This window comes from Chenopodium quinoa, unplaced genomic scaffold, assembly GCF_001683475.1.
Source record: "Chenopodium quinoa cultivar QQ74 unplaced genomic scaffold, ASM168347v1, whole genome shotgun sequence".
Lineage (NCBI taxonomy): Eukaryota > Viridiplantae > Streptophyta > Magnoliopsida > Caryophyllales > Amaranthaceae > Chenopodium > Chenopodium quinoa.
Window position 1 is genome coordinate 3600924 of NW_018742263.1, and position 14958 is coordinate 3615881.

Consider the following 14958-nt stretch of genomic DNA (forward strand, 5'->3'; position numbering starts at 1 on the left):
GATTTTTCCCTTTTGTACAGCTAAATTTTATAAAAGTTCAGAAAACACGTGAAAACTATTTCTAGCACCTGACGAAAGGATTAGCGCCTGGCGCTAAGGCTTGGCGTCTGGCGCTAGCATTATTTCCTAGCGCTAATCTTTGGCATCTAGCGCTAAGCTGTTTTATTCTCGGCGAAACTCTTATTTGTTTTTATATCCATCCGGCTGATTTTCTCTATAAATAGCCTCCTAAAACCCCCGTTTTCAATCATCAACTCTCTAGTTTTCTAATTCTCTCCATCAACAACTCTCATCAGGAATCACTTGATTACTCTCTCTCTCTCTCTTTTTTTTTTTGGTAAGTAAGCAAGTATATTTAAAATGTACAACAATTACAAGCCTAAACAAGGCACCAACAACACAATACAAGGCCTAACACAAAGGCCACCCCCAAGCTTTAAACTCCTTAGTTGCCACCTTCTAGGAAGGGTTCAACTAAGAGAGAGTAAAGCAAAACCTGAAAACAACTGAAAAAGGACTAGAGCATACAAAAGAAAACCAACTAAAAAAAATACAGCAACACTAGTTTGGGATGCTACTACATAGCTCGTGAATCCACTTGAACTGCAATATGTTCCATTTCTTGTTTATAAGCTGTTTGACTCTATCCATGCTCACCCTACCAATACCCTTACACAGGTTTGAAGGGTGGATAACAGCTTTCTGCCAGAAAGCAGTGTTCCTGGCAAACCAGATGTGATAAACAACACAAGCCAGAACTGCCAGAACCACCTTCTGCTGCACCTTATCTTTCACTGCTCTAAGCCAATCCTTCCAAACCTCATCAATGCAGACATTCTGATTTGGAATATGGAGCCAATGGGCAATTCTCATTAAGCACTCTTGACTATATGTACAATTAAAGAACAGATGCTGTCTATCCTCAATATTAGCACCACACAGCAGAAGACTATCCTCAGCACAGACATCATATTTCAAGAGTTTCTCTCTTGGTCTGAGTCTATCATGCATAGCAAGCCATAATATGAAAGAATGCTTGGGGATATTGAAATTATTCCAAACCCATTTACACCAATCCACCTTTGTTCCATCTCCCTGCAGCCATTTGTAGCACTCGAAAATTCTATAAGTGCCATTCATCCAGTTATTTTGCTCAAACCCTTCTTTTAGCTGGTCCTTAACTTCACATAACCTCCTCCAAGCCCATCCTGCATATCTTTTAGGACTATAATTCCACCATTCTTGGTCTTTAATGTACACATCATGAACCCATTTCACCCAAAGAGAATCCTCTTTTTTAGCTATTTTCCCCAAAGTTGCCCTGTTCCACGTCCTACAATCTCTAATACCTAGGCCCCCTTCAGCTTTGCTTTTGCCGACCCAATCCCAAGCAATTAGGGGAGCCTTAGACAAAACAACATCTCCACACCAACGAAAAGCTCTGCACAAGTGAGTAATCCTCAAGATAACTGACTTAGGTAACATCACACACTGAGCCCAATAGGTATGCAAAATAATCAGAACAGAGTTCACCGGCACAACTCTTGCAATATAAGACAGATTTCTGCTAGACCAGCAAGTTATTCTAGTCAGCATCTTATCAACTATAGCATCAAAGTCAGAGACTCTCAAGTATTTAGCATTCAAAGGAATGCCAAGATATCTGAAAGGAGTTTCTCCTATAACAAAACCAGACTCAGACAAAATTTCCCGCTGCATTTCAGACTGCACACTCCCAAAGTAGATAACGGATTTATCAACATTAGTCTGTAAACCAGAACAACCCTCAAAAGCTTTCAAAGCCCTTACAAGAAGGGAGACAAACTTCTTATCAGCATAGAAGAATAACATCAAATCATTAGCAACAATTAGGCGATTTAATCTTAATGATTTGCATCTTTGGTGAAATCTACTCTCTCTCTTTTTTCTAAACTAGCTTTTGCATACAAAATTCTGTATTCACAAGATCTAGAAAAACCTAGACAAGTTTGAAGTTTCCTTCGCCCTAGACGTGAAAGGTTTTAATTTCTGAGGGTTTGGTCCCAATTCTCCCTTTCAATTATTTAATTTAATTTAATTGTTTTGTTTATTATTTTCCTTGAAGTTACTAACGCGTGTATTTTGTTATTAGAAAGAGGTACGAGGCATCCAAGTAAGTGCTTTAATTGATTTATTGATATTATGACATAGAAATCATGTCTAGGTTGTTATTATGATTCCTAGTATCATGTTAGGGTGTTTTGATCTTCCTACTATCATGTTTAGGGTAACAACTATAATTTTCTAATATCAAATATGGCAATTGTGATTCCCGCGATGCTTCCTATTCTTTTTCTAATATTCATGTTAGTATCATGTTAGGGTTAAATATTTGATCTTTATTGTTTAGTGACATGTTAGGTTTTTTTTATTAATCTTGTTAGTATCATGCCTAGGATCTTGCTAATAATATTATGCATTAACATGATTATAATTGTTATGATTTTAATTGTGATCTTGATTATTTTGATGATTATTATTATGATTATTATTTTTGATGATTATTGTTGCTTGATATATATTTATTGTTATTGCTTGATCACACCTTTTATGCATGTTTAAAGGGAATTGGTATTTGTAATCACGCTTAATAAAGTAATTAATAATCTTATTTAGGGTTAATATAATTATAATTCAAGTGATCGCCAATAGTAGTTTTATCTGTGCATTAAATTTAACCAACATAGATTAAACAGGTTTAGGGTAATCTTATTGATTGTATGTTAGTCAGAACGCGCACATGAATACGATCAGAATAAAGTAGAGGCCTATTATTAGGGCAGGTTCAATCTCTTTTAAGTTGGATTTGTACCTTCATCCCCGAACTACCAGTCATGGTTCAAGACCTATTGGAGTTGACGATCTCCTAGATCATTAAGGGGTGTAACCTTCACCTTGTGAACGGTTTACAAGTTCCCAAAATAATCATAGTGGGGTTCAAGTTTGGGGTAATACTTGAAATATTCCCTACTATTAGCATTTCCACGCACACTTGGTGCGGGTTGCTAGCTTTTTCCCGCGCCCCTAGTACTCGGTTTTACCGATGCTAGGGGTATTTTTGTCATTGTTGATTTATTATTATTATTCATGTCTCGTCTTTTACTATTTTTGACTCGACTTCCGACGCTGGGTTTCGACGCTCCAAACTCGAATTTCCGACGTCTAAATATTAATTACTCGGTGGACTTATTAATTAATTCCTAATTAATTCGTCGCTTTGGTTCGTTAGTTGCTTGGGTGTGACCCGAAGGGTTCAGTCAAGATTAAGTTGTAAATTAATTATACATTAATATAACTGATCGGAAGCGGCCTCCACCCAGGCATTCCGATCACTTTACTTTACTTAATATATTAGCTTTCTAATAATTCTGAACCACTAATGGAATAGTTCACTTGTTCAAAGGACACTGTTAGCGTCGCTCGAAGTGCGCCTACATAAAAGCATGTTGTGAACATGCTTGGCACTCATAGGAAGTGGGAATTAACATTACGATTAGGGACAACGATTAGGGACAAATAAAGTAGGGAGCCGCCAACAAGTTTTTAAGGAACTTGTAAAACGTTCACGGATCATAAAAGGCAACCACGATAAAGGGACAACGAAGGCAACAACGATTGACCCGTGAAGGTTACACCCCATTCATAATCCATGAGATTATTAACTCCATATGGTTCGGAACCACGAAAGGAGGATCGGGGATGATGGTACGAAGTGAGTCATGGAGTCACATTCGCCCGTATTGGCCTCTACTCAATTCTTATATTGAAAAGTGATTCCTGCGATCTCAATGGAATATATACAAACAATAATTCATTTCGCTCCAAACTATTATTTAACTAAATTGGTTAAATATTAATGCACACATAATTCTAAAATATTGGTGATCACTTCAATTAATAATAAGATTAAAAGGATCCTAAACCGGTTGTCCAAGTTATCTCATTAGGCGTGATTTTCAATTACATATTCCCTTTAACATGCAATATAGTGATCATAAATATAATAGAACAACATTAATATTAAAACCAATTTAATCACAATTCCAACAACATAAAATTGTTAGAAAAATAATAAAAACAAAAGGAGCATGATCCTTACTTTGATTCTGCTTGTTTGCAACTACAAAATAATAAACGAGTTAGTAACTTCAAGGAAATAATAAAACAATAATTAAATTAAATTAAATAAAGTTGATTTTGGGGCTAAACCCTCAAACAATTCTACCTTTCACGCCTTGGCTTAAGGACAAAACCACGAGTAAAATATGGACTCCTTTGAGTGCTTGAAGAAGGAATTTTGAAGTGAAAAGGGTAGGCTAGTGTTTAGGCTAAAACATAGAAGAGAGAAAAATGTGCCCCGTTCATCAGAAATGAGGGGGTATTTATAGGGAAAATTTGATGAGGGAGCACACAAAACCTTAAAATGATAAAAACCCTAAAAAAGTATCCCGTGACATGGTCAAACTGTACCGTGACACGGGAAGCTCCACCGTCAGATGGTACACTTTCCCGTGACACGATACATTTTTGGTGTGACTCGGAAAATTTTCAGAAAATGGGATAAAAAATAAGGGTTTACGCGGAAAAGACACGGAATGTCCCGTGTCACGGCAGACCTATCGTGTCAAGGGAAATCCCACCGTCAGACGTGACACGGTAGGTACCTGCCGTGGCGCGGGAAATTCCAACCTGTTATTCCGTCTAAATATATTTTTAACCCTAATTTCCTTCTGCATTTTAAGTGTCGATTGATTATTTCAGGCTTTTTCTTACTTTTTATTATTCGGGCTAAAATAAAAAAATAATTAAATAAAAATAAATAAAGGGTTTGGGCCAAAAAAAAAATAATAAAACAATAAAATAAAAGAGGTTTGGGCTAAAAATTAATTAATAAGTTTAAGCTGAAATTAAAACTATGCCTTTACCAAACATCAAGACTAATCCATGGACTGTTCAAAAATATGAATTTAATAAAATACGATTTTTTAAGCACTCTGGGGATTAAATACTAAACCCGACCAATAGTGGCGGTGAAAGGTTGTTCATCATCGGGTTTTGTTTTGGGGAAACATTTTTAGGTGTCTACAGAAGCCCCCACTTTGACTGAGTTTGTAGAAACGTCAGTTTCAAAAACGATAGTCAAAGTAATCGATAGGGACGGAGAATGATTTAAGACGTTCTGCGATCCTAAATCATTCTGTATACGCCGATACCTGCAGAAAAATGTTAATTCCACATATAAAAGAGTAAAGGGATATAATACGTATCTGACACCAGTGTATTGGTGACAAACGAATTTGGCAGCTTCCTAAGCTTGAAGGAATCTACCGAGTGGCATTTGTTGAAACGCTTTCCATGCTTTAGGAAAGCCGACTGAAGAATTTGGTAGTTTTCTAAGCCTGAAGAAACCTACCAGATGACACTTTCCATGCTTGAGGAAAGCCGACGTATGAATTTGGTGTCATTCTATGCTTGAAGAATTTCACCGATAATGCCTTCCATGCTTGAGGAAAGCCGACAAAGGAATTTGGTCGTTTTCTATACTTGAAGGAAAATCCACCGATAACGCTTTCCAAGCCTGAGGAAAGACGACTTGGCGGTTTTTCTATACTTGAAAAAAAAATCCACCGATAACTTTTTCCATGCCTGAGGAAAGTCGATTTGGCGATTTTCTATACTTGAAGAAAAATCCATCGATAACGCTTTCCAAGCCTGATGAAAGCCGACTTGGCGGTTCTCTATACTTGAAGAAAAATCCAGCGATAACGCTTTCCAAGCCTGATGAAAGCCGACTTGGCGGTTTTCTATACTTGAAGAAAAATCCAGCGATAACGCTTTCCAAGCCCGAGGAAAGCCGACGATTGCTGAAATTTGTAAGTGTATGATGGTTCGATTATCCCCGAACGTGGGCCGCAGATGATTCACAATTTTAAGTTGATTATCCGAGCATATTAGGTGCTTTAAATGCCGAAAAATAGGCTTTGATGCTTGCTAGGGGTAAAATGGTAATTTTAGTCCCCTTTATCAGTTAGAATTTTCCGCATAATTCCAGTGAAAAAGAACCGCCCAATATTCTCAAAAAATCATTCAAACTGGTCAAAAATGCTAGGAATATTCGCTGACAATGTGCAGAGCTGTCGTGTCACGTCACCTTTTTGCCGTGACACGGTAAACTCTCCGTCAAACAGGATGAAATCCCGTGTCACGGGAATATTTTGCATATAATTTTTTTTTGTTGTTTGAATTGGTCAACGCGTGAATCATTATCCTTTTTATCGACTAATCCCAGCGCGCCACGTCATCAGTGTACCGTTACACGATAATGGTAACCGTGGCACGGTGAACGGGGTTCGTAACGGTTACTTTTTTGGCTTTAAATTCACACTTCTGCTTCATTTCTTTCACCATTTAGCCATTTCCTTATTCATCTCCTCCCTCTATCTTCTCCATTTTCATCTTCTTGCTCACACAAATTGCCGCGCCACGGTTAAGAAAACCGACGGTCGTCCGGCCTCACCGTGACACGGTAACGACAACCGTGACACGACGGTTCTGTTTTTTTTTTTCTTTCTTTTTTTTTTATTTTTGCTTCTGCTGCGAGTTGCTGCTACTGTTAGTCGCTGCTGCTTACTACTGTTGTTGTTGCTGTTGTTCGTCGGTGCTACTGCTGCACGACAGGGCTCCAGCGACCTCTGTTCTTCCCGTGACACGGGATTTGGTCCCCGTGACACGTCGATCTTCCACCGAGCCGCAACCAAGCTCAACCGTGTCACGGCGGCTGCGCAGATCTTTGAAGTTTTTCGAGCTTTTGGAGCTCAAATTTCCACCAATTGTGCTCTAATCTCTTGCTATTTTCCTCATTTTCGACTCTCTACAAGCATCCATGTAAGTTTCCTTTTATTTTTGTCTCGAATTTGCTTCAAACAAGTAATTTCATGAAAAACCCTTAAAAATCAATTGGGGGATTTTTGATTTTGAGGTTTTATGTTGAAATTCTTGCCATGATTTTACTTGTATATGTATGTATGTGTGTTTGTGAGAAATTTGAGAAAAAAATTACATAATTTGATGGAGAATTGAGCAAATCACCATTTTTTGATACTACTTTGTGAAATGATGTTCATGTTACTTCTTTGTACTTGAAATGGTGAAAAAATGGTGGTAAACCTTGTGAAATATTTCATGATGTATTGATTCATATTTTGCGTATGTACTATATTGTCATGGAGAACATAGTATCATGCGGCTAGGAGAACTGTAGTATTAGTTTTTCATGGAGAAACTAAATACCATAATTTTGCCAATTTTTAGCCTGGAGGTAAAAATTTAGCGTATAATTCAATAAATAACTAAATAACTTAGGAAATGATGCTAAGTATTTAGATTTATATTTTTATAAATATGCAACTTGAATTAAACGTCTTAGGAAATGATGCTAAGCATTTAGATTTTTATAATATCATGCCTAGGCGACGAGATTGCGATCTTTCTACCCTCGGTCGTCGTCGGGCTTTTCGGGAGGACACTCCCACCATTCCTGAGGGTATGGACGACGATGCTTTAGAGTCCGAGCCTCGTGCATCCAAGAGTAGAGGTAGGTGGGTTCCACCTCCGTGGACTCCAGACCAGTTGGTTTTCTGCCGTGAAAACCATGTCTCTCATCGCCCACTCTCCGGAATAGTCGATGGCATGCTTCGCCACCACGGTTTTGGAGCCGGCAATTTGATCCCTTGACTTCACCTGATCATTACGAGGGATCCTGCTACGAACGCCCTTTGGGAATCGGCTGGTTTAGTAGATTTATATACGGCGGTTGTAGGGTTTCGCAGCCCCCGGGGTTGCGGTGCGACAGTCATTCGTGCATTGTTGGAGTATTTCTGGGATACTACCAACACTTTTCATTTTGCTTGGGGGGAGATGACGGTGACCCCTCTAGACTTCAGTATGATCAGCGGGTTGCGCTCCACCGACCGGGCTGTAGCTCAGATGTTTGATCTATCTTGGGGATCGACTGAGACAGCTGATTTGTTGGGTCCGATCGTTCAGCATATCAGGACCCAACCAGTGTCTCGAGGTGGTCCTAGGAGCGGACGATCGGAGCTGGCTTCAGTTTTAGCTCGTAGCTTCGACATGGAGGATAAGTCGGCTGAGCAGCTAGTGCGGATCTTTATCCTGATCCTGATCTCTATGACCCTTTCTCCTGATAGGAGTTCACGCGTACTCCTTTGCTACCTCCCCGCTTTAGTCAGGATCCATGAGATAGGATCCTAAAGCTAGGCCAGCCTTGGATTTGCCAATCTTCTCTTATCGCTACGTCATGGCTGTCGGCAGCTGAATGACGAGTCTCCCATCACTGTCTATAGTATGTGGAGAGTCGTAGAGGTGATGATCTTTTCCCTTTTTGTTTCTCTTTAACTTGTTCGACTCATGTGCTAAAGATTACTTTTCATCGCAGCTATGGTTCTACGAGTACTTCCCAGGCTTGGCTCCTCGCCGGCGTCGTGGAGCGGTCCATGATTTCCCTGTCGGGGCCAGCTGGCGTGATCGAGGAGAGTCGCGGGTGGAGTCTGTCCCTGCACTGCGTGGGCTATTACGCCGAGGCACCTCTTCTGTTGGCGTAAGGATTAGTTTTGTTGCCTGTTGATTTCCTTCTGACGTTGTTTCTGTCATTTCACGCCAACTTTTTATGGTTTTTAGGTTGCCATTGATGTCCAGTATCGTCCTTGGGCAGGGATGACTGATCTACCTGAGGCCTTGCGTCTTTCCGTGCACCACACCATTTTGGTTGGTACCAGACGCTTTGTCTGGTATTTGGGGGAGTGAGTCGTTCGTCAGCATAGCGGCGATCATTTTGTGGTGCCCTCATCTCCACCAGAGTCGATGCTGGACTCACGCTTGATCAAAGAGTTGATCAGCAGGGGAGAGCGCTATACTTTTCCATGGCAGGAGCTTGTACACATGGAGAGTGACTATGCGCGGGATTTGCTTCCCTCTCTGGCTTCTCCACCCCGTCTTCCTGAGGTATGATTTCTTTTGAGGAACTTCTTTATTATCTCTGTTTTAAATAGTCGAATAACTTGATTATTCGATCATATTTTCAGACGACTATTCGCCCTGTGGGGAGGATCGAGATTCCTCCTCAGTCTGTCGGCTATCCGGGGCCGATTGGTATCACAGAGGATCATATTTCTGACGCGCCAAAGGGTTACAGACAGGCGCATGAGTCTCTTCCCGAGGTCTTTGAGCCGGTGAGTTTTCTTTTATGCATTATTCATCCTTTTAACACTGTTTGTTACTGACTTCTCTTTGTTTTATCCTCAGCCTAACCGCTCGGAGATGATGGGACTCATGAAGCTGGTTGACGCCCTGAAGTATTGCATCATCAAGCTTCGGCGTGGTGCGAGTTGTCGGAGCTCTAGCGACGTTCTTGAGGTATCATTCATTTTTATTTCTACCATTTGTTTTATTTTGCATTGTTGACACCTTTTGATTTTGTATCTTTCAGGAGCAATGGAGGTCCAACTCGCGCTCGAGGCACAGAGGCTCGGACGAGGAGGAGCTTGGTCATGGTAGACGATCTCCTGAGATTCACCGACGTTCTCATTCTCAGCGAGAGCCTTAGGTTACTCAGCCGTTTCAGGAGGCTCAGTGGCAGCAGCCTCAGTCTTCTCAGCGCTTTCCGGGCCAGAGTCAGGGGCAGCGTCAGTCGTTTTCACAGCCTCCACAGCCTGAGCTTGGGTCTGTTTTGACTCCCTTGGATCCTGGTTCATTTTCAGCTCCATTGTCCGGGATTCCTACACCGATGTCGGGCTTGTTCTCAGTCCCGATGTATGGGACGATGCCTTCACCAACGATTCCTGTGTCTTTAAGCCAGTCTACACCGTTTTCCGGCTGGACGGGTCCTTCCTTGAGTTTGACTACTGCTGGGGTCACAGGGACTAGTAGGGACACTACTCCTAGTACTCGGATGATGGGGGGACTCCTTGGCTCACCGTTCCCATATTCGCAAGGTGGAGATGATACTGATTCTAGCTCTAGAGACTTTTGACCGAGGGTTTTTATTTGTACATACTATGATGACACTTGACATGTTTATTTATTATGACTCTTTTGTACACTATTCATAGCTTATGTATTTATTACTGTGTGTTAGTGTGTGCTGGAAACTCATTGTGTGTGATCGTGTATTTATTAATGACGCGACAAAAAATATAAGTGGAGTAATGGAGGGTACCGACCTTCCCCAAAATAAAAAGAAATAAAAAGATAAACCAAAAATAAATAAAAAGAGAATATTAAGGTGAGGAATAAACAAATAAATAAAATTACCTTCCCCAAAAGAAAAAGAAATAAAAAGACAAGCAAATATAAAATGATAAAGAAATAAAATATTAAAGTGATGAATAAATAAATAAAATAAAGATATTAATAATAATAAAATAAAATAAAAAATAGAGATAAAAAAGTTGAGAAATTTATTAGAAATAAAACTCTCAGAAAACTAAAAAAGAAACGGAGAAGATAAAATACTATAAAAAATCCGGATAGATAGGGGAAAAGATAAAAAAGAAAACGCGTGAGGTGCCGTGACACGGCACTGTTCACCGCGTCACGGCAGAACTTGTCGTGTCGCGATAAAAGTTCCCGTGACACGATAGGACTTGCCGTGTCACGGTACGCGTATTACTATATCAGGGGTTTGCTAGCCCTGCGACATGTAGCTATTGAACATGATTTTCTTAGGGTAGCACAAGATTATTGGAGTCCAGAAACACACTGTTTTAAATTTGATTATGATGAAATTTGTCCCCTACCAGAGGAATTCCGTGCAATCTTTGGATTTCCTGCTAGAAATCTTATTTCCATGTCTACCCTACGTGAATATTATTACCAAGATTTTGAACGCCATCTGAATCTAACAGATCCAGATTTAAATAGAATTGTGTGTGGTAATGAGGTAGACTTAGAAAAACTTGCTAATTTATATTTTAAACGCCCTATCTCTGAGTCTTATCATGTATATCGTAAAAGGGCATATATTTTTTTGCATGTTTAGCAAACTTTTATTTGCAAACGGTAGGGTAGGACATGCTTGTCTAGCGTCTGTGCTTGAACATGTCAAATCTGGAAGATCTCCTATGCCGATGTGCCTTGGAGAAATATTTTGTGGCTTGACGAAGCAAAAGCTGACCGGAAAGCCATCAGGAAGGGCTCTCTGGTACTGCTGCAGGTAAAAATACGCTCCGAGTAGCCCCCGTGACGCAAAACAGGCACCGTGTCACGGTGGAAGTCTTCCGTGACGCGGTGTAACCTGCCGTTACACGGGAATCTGCAATATTTATTTATTATTATTATTTTTTTTTACGACTGATTTTATTTTTTTTTTTTTTTTTTTTGCTGATTTGGTTGATGGAGCGTTTAGAGTTATTTGAAGCCCCCGACGATGTTGAAAAATATGGCCCTAACGCCTAGTCCGCAGGAAAAAGAATTACTTTGCGAACATGTCGTATGAAGATTGGAAAAATTTCTTTGCAAAGAGGGAATTTTCCATTCGCTGGGTGGTGCCTTGGTGGAGGCTTACTAGGACGGTTGGCACGAATGATACGCCATATTGTCGTGTTCCTAGTATCTCACAACTAACCTTTTATTGCCCTTCTCGACTGATGCAGTAGTATGGACTTGAACAAGTAGTTCCACGTTATAACGATAGTCCTTGAGAAGTATCGTTGCATGAAAGTAACGTTCATAAGTACGAGGTTTATTGGGTTGGAAGACCTTTGTGGACCGTTTCTGCAAGTGACCAAGCTCCTCCTCCTTTATCTAGTGCATACAAGGCATGGTAGAACCCACGAAGTAGGAGGGAACGATTCAGATCACGCAAGTCTGATGTGAAGAGTCGTCATGGAAATAAGAAAGCCCCTCCTAAAGATCGTCTAGGTCCGAGAACACAAGGGATTGAGTTTAAGACTCCTATAATGCCAAGAAAGAAGAATTATGTGAAAGGAAAGGGTAAAGAAAAGATGGTCTATAGGGAGAAACAACCGAAGAAATTCAAGAAAGGTGAAAGGGGTGAAAGTTCGACTAGGGGTGTGACGGTTCGGGCTACGAAAGACACATTAATGGTGAAGGCCGACATAATTGACCAAGAAAAGGATGATCCTAAAGAGAAGAGAGATTAGATCAATAGTGCTTTGCTTTTTATGATTTATAATTTTTATTTAAAATAAGGCGTATGATGCCAATACTTGTAGTCGCATTTATTTTAATAATAATAGCACATTTATTTTAGCCTTAAAAAAAATAAAAATTACAATGACTTTTATTTATTATTTATTTATCCGAGTCAAGGAGTCGGACGTAATGGAAGAAAGAAAAACAAAAACTCGTACAAACAATGAATTCCCAACGAATGCGTCACTAAAAAAAACGGAAAATCTGCAATTCCACCGTGTCACGGTGAAAAATCCCGTGACACGGTACAAATTCCCGCGCCAAGGCAATTCCCCCCCCCCCCCCTGGTTTTTTTTTGCGCTCAGGGTCACCGTGCCACGGTGAACAGTACCGTGACACAGTGGATTGTCCCGTGTCGCGACAATTTCCCTTTGTTTTTTCTTTTTTTTTTCTTTTTCTTTTTTTTTTTTTTTTTTTTGCGCTCAGGCTCACCGTGCCACGGTTAACAGTACCGTGACACGGTGGATTGTCCCGTGTCGCGGCAATTTCCCTTTATTTTTTTTTTCTTTTTTGGCGCAATACTGAACTGACGCGCATATTTGGTCAAAGAGGGAGGATTTTTATTTTTTAATGTGGCTGGGCCCCCTTGAGGGGTTTCCTACGTATCCTAAAAAGGAATCAGGCCAAACGTAGCTCTATTGGGTCATGAACCCATGCAACTAGGCATAGAATTTCTTGAGTTGATCCAAGTTGGTTATATTGTGGAAGCCGTTACCGTTCATGTCTAATAATTGTGCCGTTCTGCCAGACAGGATGGCTTTAACAATGTATGGGCCTGACCAATTCGGTCTGAATTTTCCTCTTGGATCTAACACATTTTTACGAAGTGCCTTGAGCACTAGGTCACCCTCTTTGATGTTCCTCGTCTTGACTTTCTTATTAAAATGTTGCGCCATACGCTGTTGGTAGGTTTGGACATGATGCAAAGCTGCCAAGCGTTTTTCATCAAGTAAGACCAGTTCGTCGTATCTTGCTCTAATCCAGTCGACTTCATCTAGTTGGCTTCCCAATGCGATTCGAAGAGAAGGGATTTCGAGTTCGTTGGTTGTACAACTTCAACTCCATAGACCAAAGTGAAAGGGGTATCCCCCGTTGATGTACGAACAGAGGTTCAATAACCCCAAAGGGCGAAATGTAGCTTACTTGGCGTTGTAATTTTCTGTCATCTTTTCGATGATAGTCTTCACATTTTTGTTGGCCGATTCAACTGCACCATTTGTTTGTGGTCTGTAAGGTGATGATCTGTGATGCTTGATATGATATTTCTGTAATAATTCCGCGCATTCGGCTTGGAAATGTGTTCCATTATCACTGATCATCTCATGTGGTACCCCATAGCGGCATATGATATTTTTCTCAATGAATTGAGCTACATGTTTCGCCGTCAGCTTAGCATATGAGGCAGCTTCGACCCATTTGGTAAAATAGTCGATTGCTACGAGAATGAATTCATGCCCCCCTTGTCCTAGTGGTGTTATTTTTCCCATGATGTCAATGCCCCAATCGGAGAAAGGCCATGGAGAAGTATATGTGTAGAGAAGCGAAGGTGGAACATGCTGTAAATTTGCGTAGACTTGACACTTCATACATTTCTTGACGTATTCATGACAATCTCTCTCCATAGTAGTCCAATAGTAACCTTGTCGTTGAATCTTTTGGACTAACATTTTTGCATTCATGTGTGTTCCACATATACCGGCATGAAGGTTTTCCATGGTTATATGTGCTTCTCTCTTGGCTATGCATAAGAGATTTCTTCCCATTGCAGTTCTCTTGTGGAGTTCTCCCCTGATGAGCACATACTGTGAGGCCAGGAGCCTCAAAGCACGGCGTGCCCTTTTATCAGTATTAGGAAGGTATTCTCCTCTTGTCACATAATTAAGGATATCTGTATACCATGGCTCTTCATCTTCTTCTTGTGGTTCTTGTTCATCGTCGAGTGCGTGAACATAAGCCGGCTCATATCTTCTTTCTATGGTCAATGGCATCCTGATTGTATCAGTTGGAATTCGCACCATTGATGCTAATTTAGCTAGTGCGTCGGCGAATTGATTTTCTTCTCTTGGCAAATACGTATACTCCACTTCATCTAGTTGCTCCGTGAGAGTATCTAAATGAGCTTGATACGTAGCGAGACTTTCACTTCTCACTTTCCAACTCTAGGAGATTTGGTTAATGATTAGTGAAGAATCACCATAGATTCTGAGTTTCTTAATTCCCAAGGCGACAACTGTTTCTAACCCCAAAATGCATGCTTCATATTCTGCGGCATTGTTGGTGACATCAAAGTTGAGCTTCATGGAAATTGGGATGTGCTCTTCATTGGGTGATACGAGAAAGACTCCTACAACACATCCTTTTTGGTTTAAAGCTCCATCGAAATAGAGTGTCCAGCTATCATCTTCACTCATGAGTAAATCTTCGTCAGGGAAATCGTACTCATATTCTTCTTTTTCAGCTTCTTCTAGCGGAAAATCTACTAAGAAGTCAGAAACCGCAGAACCTTTGTGGCTTTCTGTGGCACAAATCTCAAGTCAAACTGAGCAAGATTGACTATCTACCTTGATAATCTGCCATTGAGTGTTGCTTTTTCGAACAATTATTTGAGAGGATCCATTCTCGACACGACATGCACTGTATGAGTGAGCATGTAATGTCTTAGTTTCTGTGTGGCCCATACAAGTGCGA

The 14958-nt window shown here is 40.5% G+C and overlaps 1 protein-coding gene across 1 annotated transcript; it reads right to left on the reverse strand.

Annotated features, from left to right (window-relative positions):
• Window positions 1–561: 561 nt before the first annotated feature.
• LOC110683526 lies at window positions 562–1851 on the reverse strand. The gene has a single exon (XM_021859920.1). It carries the CDS (start codon window positions 1849–1851, stop codon window positions 562–564), a length of 1290 nt encoding a protein of 429 aa, XP_021715612.1.
• Window positions 1852–14958: the final 13107 nt, after the last annotated feature.